The sequence below is a fragment of the Atractosteus spatula genome, chromosome 2, assembly GCF_055471065.1.
Source record: "Atractosteus spatula isolate fAtrSpa1 chromosome 2, fAtrSpa1.hap1, whole genome shotgun sequence".
NCBI classification, from domain to species: Eukaryota; Metazoa; Chordata; class Actinopteri; order Semionotiformes; family Lepisosteidae; genus Atractosteus; species Atractosteus spatula.
This window is the reverse complement of record NC_142707.1, coordinates 49598534-49613526: the sequence shown is the minus strand read 5'-3', so window position 1 is coordinate 49613526 and position 14993 is coordinate 49598534. Positions and strand designations below refer to the sequence as shown.

At 50.9% G+C, this 14993-nt stretch overlaps 2 protein-coding genes across 2 annotated transcripts in view; both read left to right on the top strand.

Annotated features, from left to right (window-relative positions):
- plb1 (phospholipase B1) overlaps positions 1–3719 on the top strand; it is a 44182-nt gene extending 40463 nt beyond the window's left edge. The window contains exons 42-44 of the mRNA XM_088928258.1: positions 1910–2005; positions 2113–2187; positions 3471–3719. Coding sequence (XP_088784384.1) covers positions 1910–2005; positions 2113–2187; positions 3471–3719 — 420 coding nt within the window. The remainder of the gene's footprint in view (positions 1–1909; positions 2006–2112; positions 2188–3470) is intronic.
- Positions 3720–5640: 1921 nt separating this feature from the next.
- ppp1cb (protein phosphatase 1, catalytic subunit, beta isozyme) lies at positions 5641–14726 on the top strand. Its single transcript, XM_088928246.1, has 8 exons — positions 5641–5721; positions 7093–7224; positions 10005–10235; positions 10680–10784; positions 11486–11557; positions 12103–12254; positions 12622–12756; positions 13213–14726. Exons 1-8 carry the CDS (start codon positions 5670–5672, stop codon positions 13315–13317), a joined length of 984 nt encoding a protein of 327 aa, XP_088784372.1. The 5' UTR covers positions 5641–5669; the 3' UTR covers positions 13318–14726.
- Positions 14727–14993: the final 267 nt, after the last annotated feature.

The window sequence follows — 14993 nt, the reverse complement described above, 5'->3', positions numbered from 1 at the left end:
GCTCTGCTCTAGAGAGGTGTGTCAGTGATGGAGGGGTCTCTCTCTCTCCTGGAGCAGGAGTGTGGAGCTCTGCTCTAGAGAGGTGTGTCAGTGATGGAGGGGTCTCTCTCTCTCCTGGAGCAGGAGTGTGGAGCTCTGCTCTAGAGAGGTGTGTCAGTGATGGAGGGGTCTCTCTCTCTCCTGGAGCAGGAGTGTGGAGCTCTGCTCTAGAGAGGTGTGTCAGTGATGGAGGGGTCTCTCTCTCTCCTGGAGCAGGAGTGTGGAGCTCTGCTCTAGAGAGGTGTGTCAGTGATGGAGGGGTCTCTCTCTCTCCTGGAGCAGGAGTGTGGAGTTCTGCTCTAGAGAGGTGTGTCAGTGATGGAGGGGTCTCTCTCTCTCCTGGAGCAGGAGTGTGGAGCTCTGCTCTAGAGAGGTGTGTCAGTGATGGAGGGGTCTCTCTCTCTCCTGGAGCAGGAGTGTGGAGTTCTGCTCTAGAGAGGTGTGTCAGTGATGGAGGGGTCTCTCTCTCTCCTGGAGCAGGAGTGTGGAGCTCTGCTCTAGAGAGGTGTGTCAGTGATGGAGGGGTCTCTCTCTCTCCTGGAGCAGGAGTGTGGAGCTCTGCTCTAGAGAGGTGTGTCAGTGATGGAGGGGTCTCTCTCTCTCCTGGAGCAGGAGTGTGGAGCTCTGCTCTAGAGAGGTGTGTCAGTGATGGAGGGGTCTCTCTCTCTCCTGGAGCAGGAGTGTGGAGCTCTGCTCTAGAGAGGTGTGTCAGTGATGGAGGGGTCTCTCTCTCTCCTGGAGCAGGAGTGTGGAGCTCTGCTCTAGAGAGGTGTGTCAGTGATGGAGGGGTCTCTCTCTCTCCTGGAGCAGGAGTGTGGAGCTCTGCTCTAGAGAGGTGTGTCAGTGATGGAGGGGTCTCTCTCTCTCTCCTGGAGCAGGAGTGTGGAGCTCTGCTCTAGAGAGGTGTGTCAGTGATGGAGGGGTCTCTCTCTCTCCTGGAGCAGGAGTGTGGAGTTCTGCTCTAGAGAGGTGTGTCAGTGATGGAGGGGTCTCTCTCTCTCCTGGAGCAGGAGTGTGGAGCTCTGCTCTAGAGAGGTGTGTCAGTGATGGAGGGGTCTCTCTCTCTCCTGGAGCAGGAGTGTGGAGTTCTGCTCTAGAGAGGTGTGTCAGTGATGGAGGGGTCTCTCTCTCTCCTGGAGCAGGAGTGTGGAGTTCTGCTCTAGAGAGGTGTGTCAGTGATGGAGGGGTCTCTCTCTCTCCTGGAGCAGGAGTGTGGAGCTCTGCTCTAGAGAGGTGTGTCAGTGATGGAGGGGTCTCTCTCTCTCCTGGAGCAGGAGTGTGGAGCTCTGCTCTAGAGAGGTGTGTCAGTGATGGAGGGGTCTCTCTCTCTCCTGGAGCAGGAGTGTGGAGCTCTGCTCTAGAGAGGTGTGTCAGTGATGGAGGGGTCTCTCTCTCTCCTGGAGCAGGAGTGTGGAGTTCTGCTCTAGAGAGGTGTGTCAGTGATGGAGGGGTCTCTCTCTCTCCTGGAGCAGGAGTGTGGAGCTCTGCTCTAGAGAGGTGTGTCAGTGATGGAGGGGTCTCTCTCTCTCCTGGAGCAGGAGTGTGGAGTTCTGCTCTAGAGAGGTGTGTCAGTGATGGAGGGGTCTCTCTCTCTCCTGGAGCAGGAGTGTGGAGTTCTGCTCTAGAGAGGTGTGTCAGTGATGGAGGGGTCTCTCTCTCTCCTGGAGCAGGAGTGTGGAGCTCTGCTCTAGAGAGGTGTGTCAGTGATGGAGGGGTCTCTCTCTCTCCTGGAGCAGGAGTGTGGAGCTCTGCTCTAGAGAGGTGTGTCAGTGATGGAGGGGTCTCTCTCTCTCCTGGAGCAGGAGTGTGGAGCTCTGCTCTAGAGAGGTGTGTCAGTGATGGAGGGGTCTTTGTCTTTCTGTCTCTTCAGGATGGGGAGCCAGACCTGAGCTTCTTCTCGGTGGACTGTTTCCACTTCAGCGAGCGTGGCCATGCAGAGATGGCCATTGGCTTGTGGAATAACATGGTGAGACAGCCAGGGTCAGAGGGCAGGGTGAGAGTTCATGTGTCCCTGGGTGAGAGGCTCTGAGAGTGTGTGAAGTGTGTGTCGTTAAGGGTGTTGTGTTGTTGTAGCTGGAGCCAGTGGGGAGGAAGCAGAACTTCAACAACTTCACACACGACCGGAACAAGATCCGCTGCCCCAGCCAGGTGAGACTCGACACACAAATACACACACTGATATTGACGCAAACATACACATGCACTGCTACACAAATACACACACTGATATTGACACAAACATACACATGCACTGCTATACAAATACACACAGTGATACTGACACAAACATACACATGCACTGCTACACACATAAACACACTGATACTGACATAAATATACACACGCACTGCTACACAAATACACACACTGATATACAGACTGAGACACAAATACTTACTGACACAGACACAATGATACACAAAGTGCACACAAAAATGACATACAGATTGATGCATGAATACAAAAACTGTTACAAACCACACACCTACTAACTCTAAACACAGAATGATACACACAAAATAAGATACATATATGCACATAAACAGTAACGTGCATAAGAACAAAAACATAATGTGATACTTACACATGCAAAGTAACACAAACTCACACAGATGGAAACACACTGAACACAACTCTATAAGTGATGGAGACTGTAGAAGAGTGAGGCTGTATTGGAGTGACATTACAGAGGAGTAAGTCTGTAGGGAGTGAGATTGAGATTATTGAGGTTGTAGGGAGTGAGATTGAGATTATTGAGGCTGTAGGGAGTGAGATTGAGATTATTGAGAGTGTAGGGGGTGAGATTGAGATTATTGAGGCTGTAGGGGAGTGAGATTGAGATTATTGAGGCTGTAGGGGAGTGGGATTGAGATTATTGAGGCTGTAGGGAGTGAGATTGAGATTATTGAGAGTGTAGGGGGTGAGATTGAGATTATTGAGGCTGTAGGGGAGTGAGATTGAGATTATTGAGGCTGTAGGGGAGCGGGATTGAGATTATTGAGGCTGTAGGGAGTGGGATTGAGATTATTGATGCTGTAGGGGAGTGGGATTGAGATTATTGAGGCTGTAGGGAAGTGAGATTGAGATTATTGAGGCTGTAGGGAGTGGGATTGAGGTATTTAGGCTGTAGGGAGTGAGATTGAGATTATTGAAGCTGTAGAGGGGTATGACTGCAAGAGTGGGACTAGAGGGTTGAAATGAGGTCTGAAGGCTCACTTATGTCTTCTTTTAGTCTGCACTTTGTGGACAAAGTCTTCAGGCTGTTGAGCACAAGGCTATACAGACACAGATGATCAGTACAGAGAACCAGACAGGCGATTGTGCACTCTTAACTCTTTCTAACACAGCACTGTCGAACCCCACAATGAGTAAGTTTCACCACGACCTCTCTCACACCCCGACACCCCCTTCCTCTCTCCTCTGTCTCTCAGGATCAGCCCTATTTCTTCACCAGGATCAACAGCTTCCCCATCCAGCCGACCACGCCTCCTGCCACCTCAACCCCGCCCACCTTGCCACTCCAGCCAGTCAGCACCGTGCCTCTGTGGGCACCCATAGTGACTGCTCTGGGGGGGCTGCTGATTGGCTGGGCGGCCACATGGCTCCTCCTCTCGAGGAGAGTGCGGCAGAGACTGGGGGAGAAGGAGAAGAAACTGGAGATGAAGGGCACTTCCTTTTGACACCCTGTCCTGCCCAACAAGACCCCCAAAATTATTGTAACTCCCACCCAATAATAAAAGGCACACTGAGCTGAAGACTGGAAGAGATCTTGGAATCATTATAGGGCAACTGAATGGGATGGATGGGCCAAATGGAGCTTCACGTGTTTCCCTTCTGGGGTTCCTGTCCCCCAACAATCCCGCTTGTAAAGAGTGCCTCCCCAAGGAGCAGGGGGTGTGCGAGTGCAGGGTCTACATGCCCCTGAAAGCCCTGCCCTGCCCTATCTACCCTGCCCTGCCCTGCCCTGTCCTGCCCTGTCCTGCCCTGTCCTATCTGTCCTGCCCTGTCCTCTCCTGCCCTGCCCTGTCCTGCCCTGTCCTTTCCTATCTGCCCTGCCCTGTCCTGTCCTGTCCTTTCCTATGTGCCCTGCTGTGCCCTGTCCTTTCCTATCTGTCCTGTCCTGCCCTGCCCTGCCTTGTCCTGCCCTATCTGCCCTGCTGTGCCCTGTCCTGCCCTGCCTTGCCCTGTCCTATCTGTCCTGCCCTGTCCTCTCCTGCCCTGCCCTGCCCTGCCCTGCCCTGTCCTGTCCTGCCCTGTCCTTTCCTATCTGCCCTGCCCTGTCCTGTCCTGTCCTTTCCTATCTGCCCTGGTGTGCCCTGTCCTTTCCTATCTGTCCTGTCCTGTCCTGCCCTGCCTTGTCCTGCCCTATCTGCCCTGCCCACAGAGACACGCCAGGAGAGGCGATGTGGTGACAGGTGATCACCCATCATGCTCTGCTCTCCAGCCTGCAGTAGTGTTCTCAGTAGTGATGGTGTCGGGTTGATTGCGATGAATAAAGTCAGAAATGAGCTTCTTGTGTCCTGGTTTGTGTGCGATGCTGCCCTCTCCGTGCAGGGCAGACAGTGACAGCCCAGGGGCCCAGCTGCTGACTTGGGGATCTGCTCGGGGCTCTGGCCCACGCAGGACTGGCTGAAGATGGTGCCGTGGGTTGTGGGTCAGACGGACGGGCCCGGTGCTGTCCTGGCCCGTCCCATGAGTGTGCAGGTGTGGCCGATTTTCCTCAGGCAGAGAGCTCTCGAATGTCACTCCCCCATCAGGTTAGTTCAATGGGGGAAGAGACCAATCGCTCCTTCACAGCACAGCAGGGAGACAGCAGACCTGGGCATTCCTCCAGGCTTCCTCCGGGAAGCCATGTTATTTTATCATATAGTTTAAAATATCTTATAGTAAATCACATATCACAGAGTATATTGGAGAATTTACTGTATATATCATATAGTTAGCATATTATATATCATACTGTATAATTGTAACCTAACAGCTGCTCATCACCTATGTGGCTGAAGGAACTGAGTCTCTTCAGTCTAGAACAGAGAAGACTGTGAGGAGACTGATACAAGAATTAAGGGACTGTCCTTCACTGACAGACTGAAGGAGCTGAGTCTGTTTAGTCTTGAGCAGAGAAGACTGTGAGGAGACTGATACAAGAATTAAGGGACTGTCCTACACTGACAGGCTGAAGGAGCTGAGTCTGTTTAGTCTTGAACAGAGGAGACTGTGAGGAGACCTGATACAAGTATTAAGGGACTGTCCTACACTGACAGGCTGAAGGAACTGAGTCTCTTTAGTTTTGAGGTGTCATGAACCAGGAGTAGCAAGCAGGAGAGTACACGCTTCTTGGAGTACAGAGCTGTCCACCTGATCAGGATATCCTGGACAGAATATATGCTACACTGGGCCCCCATTACTAAACCACTCAGCACACTGGACACTATCTGCCTGAAGACTGGGGGTGCCCTGTCCACACACTGCACCCCAGCTCCCTGTCCACTCTGCTCCCAGACGCGACTCACTCTGTGTAGATGCCGTACGGGTGATGGGGGCGCACTCGTGCGGGGCTGCGCCGGGGACTTTAGCGCGGTCTTTGGCGCCGTCTGGCGGTGAGCGGGCACAGCTTTTCGGCTAGGAAGATGGCGGAAAGTGACCTGAACGTGGACAGCCTCATCTCTCGGCTCTTGGAAGGTAGGAGAATCGGAGGGTCGGGGCCTCCGTCTTTGTAGCGGATACCGTGAAGGACAGCACGGACAGGTGTGCAGTATGTAGTGTGTCAGCCCCGTTTCGCTGTGCCTGTGTGTCGGGACACGGAAACTCAGGTACGGGGGGGTTGCTGTGCTCACAGCGGCTCACGGACACAAACTCCCACTCGGGAGCGCTTCCCGGCGACTCCGTGTAGTGTACTGGGTGTCTGCCCACGCAGCGAAGCTGGTTCTGACAACGTTAGCCGTGACCGGGCCGGTGGACCGGGCTAGACCGGACCGAGCTGGTGGAGCCTGTTCGCCAGACAGCACCGCCAGAAGCCGGTTTAAACCCGTCTTCTCCCCGGACGCGGAACAGAGAAATAAACACAGGACACGCACCGCAGCTGGAGCTCTCGCGTTTTACTGCTGCTCGGGACGAATGTGAGGGTAATAGCGTGTAAAATGGAGTCGCGATATAAGACTGTAGGAGGCGATATTTTGTGTTTATAAGTGGCCACTTGTTAGTGTATCGATGGCGACGGAGGACTGTGGTCCGTGACGCAACAGGGCAGGGATACGCTAACAAACACTCCCGGAGAGCGGCAGGCCCTGGACAGTAAACACCAAGCAGATGGTCAGTGACAGACTGGACACGGGCAGACCTAGCTGCCCAGAGTGAACCTGTGGTAGCTGCGTTAACCTGTCTCTCCGTGTTGAGCTGTTTTAAGCCCGCTCTTTCTGTGTATTAACCTCTCGCAGTGCCTTGCTGTGTTACCTGTTTCTGCTCTCTCAGTACTTGTTAACTTGTCTATGTACAGTATTAACCTGTCTCTTTCTGTTGTAACCTCTCTGTGTTAACCTCTCTCTCTCTGCATTGATCTCCCTCTCTCTATGTTAACCTGTCTCTCTCTCTGTTTCAACCTCTCTGTGTAGTAACCTGTCTCAATTCAATTCAATTCAAGGTGCTTTATTAGCATGACCGATGGGTACAATCAGTGTTGCCACAGCAAATAAAATAATGAGATTCACATGCAACAACAAAAAATAAAAGTAAAATAAAATCTACAGACATATTACAGACATTTACAACAAAGACATATCATAAAATATTTACATATACTGTAAACATATTGAGCATTATTGGGAGACAGACTCACTGTTCCTCAGGCTCTCTCTCTCTCTCTCTGTTAACCTGTCTCTATTCACCTGTCTCCCTCTCTCTCTGTTAACCTGTCTCTATTCACCTGTCTCCCTCTCTCTCTATGTTAACCTGTCTCCCTCTCTCTATGTTAACCTGTCTCTCTCTCTCAGTGTAGTAACCTGTCTCTATGTTAACCCGTCTCTCTCTCTGCGTGTCCTCCTGTCTCTGTCTCAGTGCGGGGATGTCGCCCAGGGAAGATCGTACAGATGACGGAGGCGGAGGTGCGGGGCCTGTGCCTCAAGTCCAGGGAGATCTTCCTCAGCCAGCCCATCCTGCTGGAGCTGGAGGCCCCACTGAAGATCTGTGGTCAGTGGACTCACACTCACACTCAAGACACGGACGATGAGTTACAGTGTTGCCAATTAACACAACATTTACAGACAGTTACAGACACATCACTGGACTGTCGTATAGTGTACATCAGTTGAGAGTTGGCTCACTGTCTGTTCCTCAGGCTGGGACAGGAGATCACACACTGTATTATTATTATTGAGAGACAGGCTCACTGTCTGTTCCTCAGGCTGGGACAGGAGAACACACACTGTATTATTATTATTGAGAGACAGGCTCACTGTCTGTTCTTCAGACTGGGACAGGAGATCACACTGTATTATTATTGAGAGACAGATTCACTGTCTGTTCCTCAGGCTGGGACAGGAGATCACACACTGTATTATTATTATTGAGAGACAGGCTCACTGTCTGTTCCTCAGGCTGGGACAGGAGATCACACACTGTATTATTATTATTGAGAGACAGGCTCACTGTCTGTTCCTCAGGCTGGGACAGGAGATCACACACTGTATTATTATTATTGAGAGACAGGCTCACTGTCTGTTCCTAAGACTGGGACAGGAGATCACACACTGTATTATTATTATTGAGAGACAGGCTCACTGTCTGTTCCTCAGGCTGGGACAGGAGATCACACACTGTATTATTATTATTGAGAGACAGGCTCACTGTCTGTTCCTAAGACTGGGACAGGAGATCACACACTGTATTATTATTATTGAGAGACAGGCTCACTGTCTGTTCCTCAGACTGGGACAGGAGAACACACACTGTATTATTATTATTGAGAGACAGGCTCACTGTCTGTTCTTCAGACTGGGACAGGATATCACACTGTATTATTATTGAGAGACAGGTTCACTGTCTGTTCCTCAGGCTGGGACAGGAGAACACACACTGTATTATTATTATTGAGAGACAGGCTCACTGTCTGTTCTTCAGACTGGGACAAAAGATCACACACTGTATTATTATTATTGAGAGACAGGCTCACTGTCTGTTCCTCAGGCTGGGACAGGAGATCACACACTGTATTATTATTATTACTGAGAGACAGGTTCACTGTCTGTTCCTCAGGCTGTGTCAGGAGATCACACACTGTCTTATTATTATTATTATTATTATTATTATTATTATTATTATTGAGAGACAGGCTCACTGTCTGTTCCTCAGGCTGGGACAGGAGAACACACACTGTATTATTATTATTGAGAGACAGGCTCACTGTCTGTTCCTCAGGCTGGGACAGGAGATCATACACTGTATTATTATCATTGAGAGACAGGCTCACTGTCTGTTCCTCAGGCTGGGACAGGAGATCACACACTGTAGTATTATTATTGAGAGACAGTCTCACTGTCTGTTCCTCAGGCTGGGACAGGAGATCACACACTGTATTATTATTATTGAGAGACAGGCTCACTGTCTGTTCCTCAGGCTGGGACAGGAGATCACACACTGTATTATTATTATTGAGAGACAGGCTCACTGTCTGTTCTTCAGACTGGGACAGGATATCACACTGTATTATTATTGAGAGACAGGTTCACTGTCTGTTCCTCAGGCTGGGACAGGAGAACACACACTGTATTATTATTATTGAGAGACAGGCTCACTGTCTGTTCCTCAGGCTGGGACAGGAGAACACACACTGTATTATTATTATTGAGAGACAGGCTCACTGTCTGTTCCTCAGGCTGGGACAGGAGATCACACACTGTAGTATTATTATTGAGAGACAGTCTCACTGTCTGTTCCTCAGGCTGGGACAGGAGATCACACACTGTATTATTATTATTGAGAGACAGGCTCACTGTCTGTTCCTCAGGCTGGGACAGGAGATCACACACTGTATTATTATTATTGAGAGAAAGGCTCACTGTCTGTTCCTCGGGCTGGGACAGGAGATCACACACTGTATTATTATTAATACTGAGAGACAGGTTCACTGTCTGTTCCTCAGGCTGGGACAGGAGATCACACACTGTATTATTATTATTGAGAGACAGGCTCACTGTCTGTTCCTCAGGCTGGGACAGGAGAACACACACTGTATTATTATTATTGAGAGACAGGCTCACTGTCTGTTCTTCAGACTGGGACAGGATATCACACTGTATTATTATTGAGAGACAGGTTCACTGTCTGTTCCTCAGGCTGGGACAGGAGAACACACACTGTATTATTATTATTGAGAGACAGGCTCACTGTCTGTTCCTCAGGCTGGGACAGGAGATCACACACTGTAGTATTATTATTGAGAGACAGTCTCACTGTCTGTTCCTCAGGCTGGGACAGGAGATCACACACTGTATTATTATTATTATTGAGAGACAGGCTCACTGTCTGTTCCTCAGGCTGGGACAGGAGATCACACACTGTATTATTATTATTGAGAGAAAGGCTCACTGTCTGTTCCTCGGGCTGGGACAGGAGATCACACACTGTATTATTATTAATACTGAGAGACAGGTTCACTGTCTGTTCCTCAGGCTGGGTCAGGAGATCACACACTGTCTTATTATTATTATTATTATTATTATTATTATTATTATTATTATTATTATTGAGTGACAGGCTCACTGTCTGTTCCTCAAGCTGGGGCAGGAGATCACACTAAATTATTGATCAGCTCTGTGTGCTATCTCTCTCTATGTTATTGATCATTTCTATGTGCTCTCTGTGTGTGTGGTATTGACCAGTTCTGTGTGCTCTCTTTGTGTTATTGATCAGCTCTGTGTGCTCCCTCTCTCCCTGTGTTATTGATCAGCTCTGTGTGCTCTCTGTCTCAGGTGATATCCATGGTCAGTACACAGACCTGCTGCGGCTCTTCGAGTACGGCGGCTTCCCCCCTGAGGCCAACTACCTGTTCCTGGGTGACTATGTGGACCGGGGCAAGCAGTCCTTAGAGACCATCTGCCTGCTGCTGGCCTACAAGATCAAGTACCCTGAGAACTTCTTCCTGCTGCGCGGCAACCACGAGTGCGCCTCCATCAATCGCATCTACGGCTTCTATGACGAGTGTGAGTCACGGGGCGTGAAACTGGGGCTCACGTCTGTCTGGGAGCAGGGTGGACAGGGAGCTGGGTGTGCAGTGTGTGGACAGGGTACCCCCAGTCTTCAGGCAGGTAGTGCCCAGTGTGCTGAGTGGTTTAGTAATGGGGGCCCAGTGTAGTGTATGTTCTGCCCAGGATACCCTGGTCAGGTGGACAGCCCTGTTCTCCAAGAAGGATGATGCATCAAAACTAAAGAGACTCAGTTCCTTCAGTCTGTCAGTGTAGGACAGTCCCTTAAGCCCCAGATTATATCTGGTTGCTCATGTCTGGATTGATTTCAGAGCAGTAAGATTTCTTCTAAAACATGGTAACCAAATTGTACGCAGTATATAAATGAGACCATACCAGTCTGTTACACAATTTTAACCCTTTGAAGAGGGAGGTTAATGTCCATCTCTCTCTGCCTCCTAGGCAAGCGCAGGTTCAACATCAAGCTGTGGAAGACCTTCACAGACTGTTTCAACTGCCTGCCCATTGCCGCCATCATCGATGAGAAGATCTTCTGCTGCCATGGGGGTTAGTGCGTGAACGACTCTTATTTCCTGTCCAGTCGTGTCCAACTTCCTGTCCCATCATGCTGTGGTCTTTTCTTGTAAACTTGTGCGAGCAGTGACAGGACTGACTGCCTCAAATTTAGCAAGAGCTAAAGAGCTAAAGCAAGAGCTTTATTGCCATGATCAATGCCTGGGACAGGAGATCACACACTGGGCTGCAACTGTATTGAATTTCCTTTCCCAGTAGGATTGGAGCATTTTTTGATTCTGGCAGGTGTGGGAATTCTGGGATTAGATTTGTTAATTTGGGGAAGAATGTTTGTCTAATCCCAGAGTATTTCTCACAATGCAGCCGAAGGTGCATCTCTGTCTCTATTTCTCCCCCTGGCAGTGGGAGCACAGCCTGTCCTCTCTGGGCAGCCAGGTCTGCCTGTGTCACCCAGTTTCTATGGCCAGGCTGTGGTCACTGGGTCTGTACTTTGACAGGATCTCTGTTTCTCTTTGTTGTGTCTCGCCCTGTTCGGATACTTAGTGTGTTTTCTGTTGTTGGTCTGGTAGCATTCTAGTCTGTGTTGTATTTATGTGTGTTTGTCCATGAGGGTAGGGTATTGTTGTTTAACTTGTAGTGTGATTTGGTAGACTTTGATGCCCGTTGGTTTAGTTGTGTTGTTGGCATCTCTCTCTCCAGGCCTTTCTCTTGACTGACTCTCTCTCTCCCTCCAGGCCTCTCTCCAGACCTGCAGTCCATGGAGCAGATCCGACGCATCATGAGGCCCACAGACGTCCCGGACACAGGTGTGTGAGGACCAGGCCGGGTGAGAGGCTGTGTCTGAGCCAGACACAGGTGGAGTGTGTCACAACTCCTACCAACACCAGAGAAGATCCCCCTCAGCCAGCTGGTCCTGAGGCTCACTGACACCAGCCAGCCTCAGGACAACACTGCTAGAGCAACACGAATCAAAATCAACCACATCACAACACCACCTCACCCACTGGGACACATACAACACAAAACAAACTGGAATGATGCAGGACTCTTAAACACACAAAACGCAAGAGCTAAGTATCTGACTAGGGTAAGAGACAGCGAGCTCAAATATTCTGAGATAAGACAAACATTCCTCTCCGAAATAATAAATCTAATCCCAAAATTCCCACACCTGCTATGGGGGAAAGTCAGTAGAGCTGCAGCCCAGTGTGTGATCTCCTGTCACAGCCTGAGGAGCAGAGTTAGCCTCTGTTTCTGATGCAAATGTTGTGTTTCTGCCATGGCAGCAGTGTAATTCATCAGTCATGGCAGCCAGGCACTGTCTCAATAAAAGCCCCTCTCTCTGTCCCAGGACTGCTGTGTGACCTGCTGTGGTCAGATCCCGATAAGGATGTCCAGGGCTGGGGGGAGAATGACCGCGGGGTCTCCTTCACCTTCGGGGCTGATGTGGTCAGCAAGTTTCTTAACCGGCATGACCTGGATCTCATCTGTAGAGCACATCAGGTATGTACAGACATGTGTATATATATCTCCACTGTGTGTGTACACTGGACAGCATCTGTAGAGCACATCAGGTACTGTACAGACGTGTGTGTATGTATATATATCTCCACTGTGTGTGTACACTAGATAGCATCTGTAGAGCACATCAGGTATGTACAGACGTGTGTATACAGTATATATCTCCACTGTGTGTGTACACTGGACAGCATCTGTAGAGCACGTCAGGTACTGCACAAAAGTGTATACAGTATATCTCCACTGTGTGTGATGTTGTGTAGTGTTGTCTATTGTTGTGTTTCTATGTTGCAGAAGACAGGTGTGTATTGAGCAGTGACTTGATGTACAGTGTTGTGTGTTGTGTTTCCAGGTTGTGGAGGATGGGTACGAGTTCTTTGCGAAGAGGCAGCTGGTCACTCTGTTCTCGGCTCCTAATTACTGCGGAGAATTCGACAACGCGGGCGGCATGATGAGTGTGGACGAGTCGCTCATGTGCTCCTTCCAGGTGACCAGCACAGAGGGCCCAGTCAGTGATGGGGGAGGGTAGAGGGCAGAGGTCAGGTTAGGAGTTAGTGACAGGGAGAGGTCAAAGGGGAGAGGTCATGTCAGATGTGCAGGTGTGATAGTGACTGGGATTTCAGAGGGGAAAGGTGAGATTAGGTGTGACAGTGACTGGGAGAGGCAGAGGGGAGAGGTGAGATTAGGTGTGACAGTGACTGGGAGAGGCGAGATTAGGTGTGACAGTGACTGGGAGAGGCAGAGGGGACAGGTGAGATTAGGTGTGACCGTGACTGGGAGAGGTGAGATTAGGTGTGACAGTGACTCGGAGAGGCAGAGGGGACAAGTGAGATTAGGTGTGACCGTGACTGGGAGAGGCCGAGGGGAGAGGTCAGAGACTGTTGCTGTCAGTAAAACCATACACCTTGACAGGAGCTGCTGACCCCTGCTCTCTCCTCCTCAGATCCTGAAGCCATCAGAGAAGAAGGCCAAGTACCAGTATGGAGGAGTGAACTCGGGGCGCCCTGTCACGCCACCCCGCACTGCCAACGCCCCCAAGAAGAGGTGAGCGGTGCGGCCAGACTGCCGCCCCTCTTCCTCCTCTTTTTCTTCTACCCCAGACACGTGCTGCACCCCGACAGTCTCTGCTCCAGTCGGGGCGTGTCGGCGCTGCTGGGGGAGCAGTGTGTCCTGTCCTTGCTGACTGACCAATTGACTGCTCTCTGTTGCTGTCTGGGCACCCTGCTCCTCCTCGCCTGCTCTTCCTGCCTGTACAGACACGCTGCTGAGACCATGTCGGTTCTGCGTTTCTCCTTTGGTACTTCATCATTTCAGCTTCTCAGCGCAGCAGGGAGAGGCACCTCTGACCCTCTCCACCCTGTGGCCTCAGGGCAGCTGCGGTAATTAGTGAGACTGGAATCTGTCCCCGGCTGGGCAGGGGCTCATCCTGGCCAGTCTCTGCCTTGGGCTGTATTGAGGTCACAGTGTCTTTGTGAATGAGGGGTCACTTGAGTCACACAGGGGTCTGTGGGCTCTGAGGCCCAGAGAGACAGAGACAGGGCTGGGAGCTGTGGGACAGGTGACAGGTGATTGGGACTGAGAGAGTGAGGAGCTGACAGGATGAGGAGAGTGAGGAGTTAGGGGGGTCAGGGTGAGGAGTCAGGGGTGACGGGGACTGAGAGGGTGAGGAGTCGGGAGTGTCAGGGTGAGGAGTCAGGGGTGACGGGGCCTGAGAGGGTGAGGAGTCAGGGGTGTCAGGGGTGACGGGGACTGAGAGGGTGAGGACTCGGGAGTCAGGGTGAGGAGAGTGAGGAGTCAGGGCTGACAGAGGGTGAGGAGTCAGGGGTGAGAAGGATTGAGAGGGTGAGGAGTCAGAGATAATGGGGTGAGGGGGAGTGAGGAGACACTGGGAAGGGGAGAGAAGGGTGGGAGAAGTAGTGTGAGGGTGTGGTGGGGAGACAGTGTTGAGGTAGTTCTGGTACAGTGAGAAAGCTCATGACTGACGCTCTGGCCCTCAGAGCTTGCTGTGGAAGTGTGTGTCTGAGAGCTGTGGGCTGGCAGCAGAACGTTAGCCTGCACTGGTACGGGGAGAGCGTGGCAGAGAGAGCTGTCCCATCCAGGGCAGGAGGAGACGCCCCTGGCTCCTGTGTGACCGAGTGTCCGGGCTGAGCGAGATAGAAGTGTTCAGTGTTCAGTGTTGTTGACTTCCTGAGTGGGCCTGCGCCTCTTCCTGGCCCCTGTGCTCTCTCTGCGTCACGTCAAGAGTCAGAGACGTCGGCCTGGGTTGTGTCTCACGCAGCGTGCAACACCAACAGCGACCAGAAGCGACCATCCCACTGCGTTATGTTTCTTCACATACTTTGTCTTGTTTGTGTTTTTGGATTTTTCTGGGGGTAAACTGTAAGAAACACTGTTTTGAGATTTGTACCAGTTAGTTTTGAAGTCTTTGGTTTCAATAAATGTAACAGAGTGGGGTAAGACTGCCTGTCTGCTCTTTTATTTCCTGATGGCCTGTCGGTGTGCACACAGCAGATACAGCCCTGCACGTCTGCAGACACCCTGGCCTCCTGCCCTGCTCTACAAGGCCAAGAGCTTGCGTACACAGTCTTATCCATCGCATTCCCACTTAGAGCTGTTACACTACACTACAGAGAGATACAGTCACTCCACTGCTCTGTCCTGTAGGGGAGAGAGATACAGTCACCCCACTGCTCTGTCCTGTAGGGGAGAGAGATACAGTCACCC

Excerpts from the sequence above, each read along its gene's own strand:
- ppp1cb (XM_088928246.1), top strand. The coding sequence starts at position 5,670 with ATGGCGGAAAGTGACCTGAACGTGGACAGCCTCATCTCTCGGCTCTTG. Across the intron at positions 10,785-11,485 it reads GATCTTCTGCTGCCATGGGG|GCCTCTCTCCAGACCTGCAG; the intron begins GTTAGTGCGTGA and ends CTCTCCCTCCAG. Across the intron at positions 12,757-13,212 it reads CGCTCATGTGCTCCTTCCAG|ATCCTGAAGCCATCAGAGAA; the intron begins GTGACCAGCACA and ends TCTCCTCCTCAG.